The 8,294-nt window shown below is 34.3% G+C and overlaps 1 protein-coding gene across 1 annotated transcript in view; it reads left to right on the top strand.

Moving 5' to 3' along the window:
• Nucleotides 1-1,299: 1,299 nt before the first annotated feature.
• Nucleotides 1,300-8,294, top strand: part of LOC106875811 (PRELI domain containing protein 3B) — a 42,088-nt gene continuing 35,093 nt past the window's right edge. Inside the window, exon 1 of the mRNA XM_052970497.2 lies at nt 1,300-5,047. Within this exon, the coding sequence (XP_052826457.1) occupies nt 5,016-5,047 (32 nt within the window). The 5' untranslated portion in view covers nt 1,300-5,015. The remainder of the gene's footprint in view (nt 5,048-8,294) is intronic.

The raw sequence follows: 8,294 nt of genomic DNA, 5'->3' as shown, positions 1-8,294 counted from the left end.
CTCAAACTATGAGAGACTACCATCACATGTATGTATGTATGTATGTATGTATGTATGTATGTATGTATGTATATATGTATGTATATATGTATGTATGTATGTATGTATGTATGTATGTATGTATGTATGTATGTATGTATATATGTATGTATATATGTATGTATGTATGTATGTATGTATGTATGTATGCACTCATGTATGTATGATGGCAACTGGACTCGCGATCATAAAGTTGCAGGTTTGATTACTGGTCTAGGCAGCGCATTATGACACAGGGCAATGCACTTCATTTTACAGTGTTCCAGTTTTCTCAGATGAATTGAGTACCAACCAAATGCTGGTGCAATTCTCTCTTCCTCCAGATGACACATTCTGATTGTTCCACTGGCTCAAGGGTGGGAGGGCCGAGAGGGTAGTTATGTCTGCTTGCGACTACATATGTACCTCTTTAGCTGAGTGAATATAAAGTCATTCTTGGTTTATTACAAAATTTTGCATACCATTATATAATGTGTTGCATGTTAACTTGTAGAAATCACACAAGAAATAACTTTAAAATAACAGCATGACTTTATTCCTCTGCTAAATTATACAGTGGACCAAATAAACACATCGTGGATTCTGGTGGTTGTATAGTTCATCTATCATTTGGATAATTCAGTTCTGGCTGTCATTGGTTACATGTTCTTCATTATAACAGCAGGAAAATATCATGACTCGTCCCCACTGGAATCTTCTCACCTTTCTGTTTTAGAGGTTTTGTTAACTCAATATATAAGATGTAGGCTCCAGCAATGATTCAGATTAGTTATTCTAGAATGTATTGTGCACAACATGATTGGATCTGAGTTCCATATCCTGTGCAATACTCAACCAATCAAAATACAGGACTCAACCAAATGTTCTAAACTCACATTATAAGTCAAACAACTAATCATTAAAGCTTAGCGTGTGGAGCATATAAAAGGCTAGTTGACTCTAATATGTCATAATAGAAATTGATCTCGCTACACCTCAGTTAATGAAAGCATAGTTTGTTACCAACTTATCTCTCTTGCAAGTGATGACAATTCTTCCTTTTTTTCAGACATGTGTGTATGTATGTCATTATTCAGTTTTATTTCAAAATTTCTTGCCAATAGAGAGGAGTCAGTCTCTAACTTAGATCCAAGGTTTCTTCATTGGAATTTCAACATCAGCAGGATATTTTTGCATGTATGTTTGTATATATACAGTATTTGGAGTCAGTGCATGTACAGACTTGTATGCTTGTTTTATATGTGTATTCTCATGCATATAGTTGCATGTCTAGGCATGTGCATATATACTTAAATGATAAACTTCTGGAAAGTTTTACAAATTTTTATAGTTCCAGAAATGGCTTGAATCTGTGGTCTTTGAATCGGCTTTCTCCTTTCTGGTTTTGAGAAGCCTAGTTTCTTAAGACTAGCAGAACCCGTGAATATTTCACAGAATTAATGGTAAACCTATTGGGTTATTTCTGTAAACTTTATCCAAAAAACCTGAAAGCATAGCCTGTGTTATGTCTGTATCAAAAGATAGTCACTCATCTGCTATTAAAAAATGAAGGAAATTGGAATATAATGATTACTTAATGCACTTTATACATATATACTTTATTTACTTTATGCACAATTTCACAAATTTAATACACAGCACTCATAAAATAAATATTCACTCTTATTTACCCATTTTCCTCATAAACAAAAAAAAAACGCCATACATATGATAAAATCTTTAGTTAAATTACATATATCTGTCATGTAAATAAGCGTGAATATTTCAAAGAATTGCTCTTATGCGCATGTGTTAAGTGATTAGTGATATAAAAACCTTTGTTCAATTTTAAAAAATACACTTTTCACTATCCAATCACCATCTTCACCACCACCACCATCATCTCTCTCCACCACCCCCACTCTCTCTCTGCCTTTCATTAACCTCACCATCAGAACATCACCCCTCTGCTAAAATAATGCTTTTAACTTTCCTCCTCTACCTTCAACTAACTTTTTAAACTATGTAATAAATATTACATTCCCCCTACCTCACATCATAAATGCTTCTCTCTCCTTTTTCGCTTCAACTAATCACATGAAAACATTACAATTACATTCCCTTTACCTCATGTCATGGACATTTCTCTCTCCCTCTTTTTCTCTAACCACATGAAAGAATTAACGATGGGCTAAGTAACGCAATGACAAGCAGAATTATAATAAGATTGCTACTTAGGCAGTGTGTCATACATACATACTATGTATGTATGCATGCATGTATGTATGTATGCATGTGTGTATGCATGCATGTATGCATGTATGTATGTATATATGTATGTATGTGGTGGGCTCCAAGTTTGGGAGCTCTGGATTTAATGGGAGAGTAGAGTTATCCCTTAATTAGCATTTCTCCCAGACCTGTTCTGACCCTCCAGAATGGTAATACTAGTCAGGATTTCATCTATGGGTTAAATAGATCTCCCAGGGCTAGAGGAAGTTCCTGTCATTTTTGACAAAGTGGTAAGGCATCTCTTCTAGAAGAAAGGTACTCTGACATAAAACTTACAGTAAAAATAATACCAGTTATCTTGCAATGCTTGCCTCTGGAACCTGCCCTGGCAACTAAGAGAGTGACAAAAATGTTGTATAAGCTTTTCTCACTTTAAACCCAGTGAAGTATAGATGTCTCAATTGAGATGGTTGTAGGGTACTGCCCAAGGATTTATGACCTGTAGACAGGAACTTTGCTGCAGGCTAGCTAGGGAGCTGGTCTGCAGCGAATTTGACTCTCGGTTAAGCAGGCTTCTACAAAACAGGAGTTGACTGGCAGTTGTCGCCCTCATATGTTCAACTAAATAAATCTTTCACTAACACATTCTGGGTCTCCATTAATTTTTTGTGTGTAGTTTAATTAAAGTTATATGGTTATCATTTGACAAGATAAGGTAATCAACATTTATGTATGTATGTATGCATTTAGCTAGGTGTCTCTTATCTTTTACAAGTTCAGCCATTGGACTGGAGCCATTCCAGGGCACCTCATAGTAGGGTTTAGTAGAACAAATCAACCCAATACTCATTTTGGTAAATGCAGTACTTGTTCGATCAGAACATTTTGACGAACTGCTAAGTTACAGGGACATAAACAAACCAAGACAGGTTGTCAATGCTGGTAATGGAAAGCAAACGTGCGTGCGCACACACATACTCCAGTATACTAACTGTGAACTATAAAATAACTTTGTTCAGATTATCGAACTTCGATATGGGAAAAATTTACAACCTTCTACATCAATAAACCACTATTGTTTCCAAAAGTTGTTTTTTTATACCTTCTATGGACTGCCCAAAGCTTACTAACTTCCTACACCTGGATCCTGGGATCTTACCTTTACATATAATTATACACATGGTGCGATGGGAAAATTGTCGCCATTTTATATTTTTAATTTCGCACACTGTGCATTATTTGTTTTTGATTTTGTCAACTACACAGTATATAGTAGGGTCATTTGACCACCATCTGTGAGAAAAACAGCACCATGATGCAATTCACTCTGCCAGAAATTTGGAAATGACATGCTGTACTGACTAGCATTTGCGCTGGAAGCTCCAATACAAACATTTCTGAGGATAGTGCATCTGAGGGCATGTACTGAGAGTGATAAAAATCAAACATCCAGTCAACATCATGGTGTTTGGAGTGATCACTAGTGATGGCGACGTTATGCCTCCATTCACCTTCTCACACGGCCTTAGACTCAACACGGAGGCCTACATCAAGTGTCAGGAGGAGGTAGTGCTGCCCTGGGTCAAGAGGGTGGCTGCTGGAAGACCCTACGTCTGGTAACAGGACTCTGTACAATGGCACACATGCAGGAGAACACAGTCATGGCTGTCAGACAATTTCTGCGATCACATCATTCTTAACATCTGGCCAGCTAACTCCCCAGACTGCAGCACCCTTGATTATAATGTGAGGTGCAGTTGAGCAAGAGACCAACAAAACTCCTTGTGACACCAAAGATGAACTAAAGGTAAGGATTATGGCAGCATTCACCAACTTAAACAAGGAGACCAATCTGATTCTGAATGTTTGTTTTCAAAACAAGAATCGTAAGACCGAATGGTTTCTATTTTGAGAAAGATTTTGGTTTCCCTGCTAAACAAATTGAACGAGTATGAAGAAGGTCTTATCCACGTGGATGTAGGTGGAGTGTGGGTATGCTGTTTGTAGGTAAATAGTGCAGCTAAATTGGCTTCACGTACAGAAGAAATGAGATTAGATTACGCAATATTCATACCCTTTTCACGTACATCAAACAATCCTTTCTACTATAGGCACAAGGCCTGAAATTTTGGGGTTGAGGGTTGGTTGATAATATCAGCCTTAGTACTTAACCAGTTCTTATTTTATTGATCTCGAAAGGATGGAAGATAAAGTAGACATCGGTGGAAATACGTACATTAACAATACAAATGAAGAGAATTAGTGACAATCAGGAAGAGAAACCGGCTCCCCAAACTCATCAGGTCGATAAATGAATTTTGACAATGTGCGGAAAGCGAAAATAATGAATACATTGATAGAAAAGAATCTCTCTCCTCCGTTTTTCCTCTCCCTGTTTCTCTCTCTCTCTCTCAATGTCTGTCTGTCTCTCTCCCTCTCTCTCTCTCTCTTCTGCTTTCCTCTCTTTCTTTAACATTCATTGAAAGAGAAAGACTGTGTGAATGAGGTGCTAACTGTATTCTGTATCCTGTAGAAAAGTCAGCCGTTAGTAAATGTGAAGTTAATGCAGAAAATACCCCTAAATTCAGTCTAAGTTATCAATATATAGATATATAAGAGTACAAGTAGCAGATATTGCTTATTTGCTACCTTCCTCTACTGTTAGCCTTATAAATAGAGCTGGTCACATGACTGTTGCGTCATTTTGCCGAGTGTGGTTTCAGCGTTATCTACATCTCCGTCGCTGCTGACCACTCGTCCGAATCATGAGGATATGGACATCTGAACACACTTTCCAGTAAGTCGAAATTCTTTATCCTTTTGATTCCTTTTTAAACATATGTAATAAAATAGTAAGATATCAGTAGAAAATTACATTTTCTTCATAAGAACCTTCATTTCTCAGTTCTGTTTCGCATCGGTAATTTTTAATGTTTGCAATTAATACCCGGGCAATGTCAAATATTATTACTAAATAGCAACCGAAATCGATTTCTGATGAAATCTAGTGGTTACTGAGGCGTGTCCATACCAGTAGAAGTAAACTCTTGTGAAACCGAGTTCGCAACCCGGTTCCGATCATCGTTTCACAATGTTTACTTTAAAATGTTAATCGTATAACAAACCTAACCCCTTTTCACTCACTCTGAGGAATTTTATCTATAAAAAATATTTTATTTATTTGAAATCTGAATCACAATTCATGTCAATAAAAAGAGTACAAGTCAAGTACTGGCATCGATTTACTATACTTGTAAAGCATCCTTGATGTGAATAGAGTTATTAATAGAAGATAGTAGAACCGAAGGAATCTAGTGATTCCCTGTGTCGGCAAATGGTAAGAGACCGAGCCAACATGGGAGACTTTGTGATCGTTCACTCTTCTAAAAGGAACAGTCAAATTCCTTCAATTCATACACTGCCATCTTAAATTGAAAGGACACTGGTATTCAATAAGATTGGATGGTCACAGCTCGATCATAAATAAGTTTGCTTGGTCAGAGCTCGATCATAAATAAGTTTGCTTGGTCAGAGCTAGCTTGATGCTAGATAATTTAATTTTATGTCGTCTCGACATACAATTTAATTTATTCGTGTGTTTGAGGCTTTTATTATAGAAGTCGTATGTCGCATGAACCTCACGATCTCTCAGTCTCTTCATCCTACTAAGGAAACGACAATTGATAAACTTGTTAAATTGGCGTGATAATTGTATATTTCGACACTCTATTCTTTTGTGTTCTTGCCTTCTTTTTAATGCCAACCTTAGAGCAGAGTCTATCTTTAAATTTTTAAAAAGTGGGTTTTGGGGATTAGTATTTTAAACTGTATTTACTTTCCAACTTTTCAATTTTGTGCAGATGTTTTCGAAACATTAGTCTTATATGTTAAAATAGTTTTACATTTGTAAACAACTAGAGCGAGAAAGAAATACATGTGTATATATGTATGTATATGAGAATTTTAAGGATTTTTGACGAATTGCAGAAGTATTCTCTTGTTGCAATATCTTCATCTTGCTTTGCCCGTTCCAAGCATTATATAACCAAACACATTAATCGATCATGTCCTTGTGAAAGACACAGACATTCTAACTTGGTATTCTTTTTCTCTCATAAACATATAGCCGTATAGTCTGAAGTGTACGATCGATTGGCAAGGGTATAAATATCTGAAATTTCCTATCGTAATTTGTACGCTATAATTTAACGAACGGAATCTTCGATGACTTAGACGACTCACGCACGTTTATGTATATAGTTATAAAGATATTTAAGAGCCTTCTAAAATATCCTTGTGCTAAAGGACAAATGACCTCTCCGGAGCTCATTTATTGACTAAGCCAGACAAGCTGCTTGTTAGCAGTTTGATTAATCACTTTATTGATGCCTCTGTATTTTCATTCGGCGTTTTAATAAAGCTTATTAAGGATTAGAAACAAGATTGTGTGATGAATACCTTTGTAAGTGAACGAAATTTATTTAAGGAGAACTCAGTTATTTTTACTATATTATCCAATCCCCACTTCTTATTTAAAAAAATTTTTTTTTTTTGTAACAGTGGATTAAGACTTGAAGAAAGTCTGGCAGCTATTTCTAGCAGATCAAGCGACCACATAGTTACCTTCCTTCATGGCTAGTGAATGTCTATTTTATAGACAATTCATCCTGCACATGTTACTGCATCACCAACAGTCTTGTGTTCTCGATAGTATGTGTGTTCGTCTGTAATTCTGTTCTCAGAAATGTCCTATGGTCCCCCCCCCTTTCCTTCTTCCGCCTGTATGTGTCCATCTTAATGCCCCCACCCACTTTTTTTTTTCATATACTGATGATATCTCGAGACTGCAGAATGTGACCAACTATTGGCACTCTTCGTTTTCCCTGTTTTCTTTGTGTCTATACAACGATGCTTTTCTCAAAACCTGTTCGTTTCTAATATAATGCTCTTATGAAATTCTCATGGTTTTCTTTAAGCACGTTGGGTGAATTTCTTAGATTCTTCTACGTTTCGCTTACACATAAGGACACGCAATTATCTCTAATGTAGGATGCCTGACAAATTCTTTAGAGAAAATCACCTGTTTCTACCAAAGGAGAAAAGAGCTTTCATTAAGGGAAAATATTTATGTAATCAAGTGCTGTTTTTCAGCATGACGCGACAAGGTAAAGTTGCACCTCGTCTCTAATTACGACTTGCTGTTTTTAGGAGTTTATATATATATACTCATACAGGCATAGGGTAAAAATTAATAATTAATTGGTAATTATTAATTTTACCAAGTATTTAACAATTTTACCGTATGTCTATCATCATCATCATCGTTTAACGTCCGCTTTCCATGCTAGCATGGGTTGGACGATTTGACTGAGGACTGGTGGAGCCCGAAGGCTACACGAGGCCCCAATCTGATTTGGCAGAGTTTCTACAGCTGGATGCCATATATATATATATATGTATATGTATATGTATGTATATATATATATATGTATATATGTATATATATATGTATATATGTATATATATATGTATATATATATATATATATATATATATATGTATGTATATATATATGTATGTATATATATATGTATGTATATATGTATGTATATATATATGTATGTATATATATATGTATGTATATATATATGTATGTATATATATATGTATATATGTATATATATATGTATATATGTATATATATATGTATATATGTATATATATATATATATATGTATGTATATATATATATATGTATGTATATATATATATATATGTATGTATATATATATATATGTATATATATATGTATGTATATATATATATATATGTATATATATATGTATATATATATATATATATATATATATATATATATATATATATGTATATATATATATATATATATGTATATATATATATATATATATGTATATATATATATATATATATATATATATATATACATATATATATACATATATATATATATATATATTTATATATATATATATATATATATATGTATATATATATATATATAT

The sequence above is a fragment of the Octopus bimaculoides genome, chromosome 1 (genome assembly GCF_046866305.1).
Source record: "Octopus bimaculoides isolate indiv1 chromosome 1, ASM4686630v1, whole genome shotgun sequence".
NCBI classification, from domain to species: Eukaryota; Metazoa; Mollusca; class Cephalopoda; order Octopoda; family Octopodidae; genus Octopus; species Octopus bimaculoides.
The sequence above is the reverse complement of the archived record's forward strand: the minus strand, read 5'-3'. Positions and strand labels throughout refer to the sequence as shown.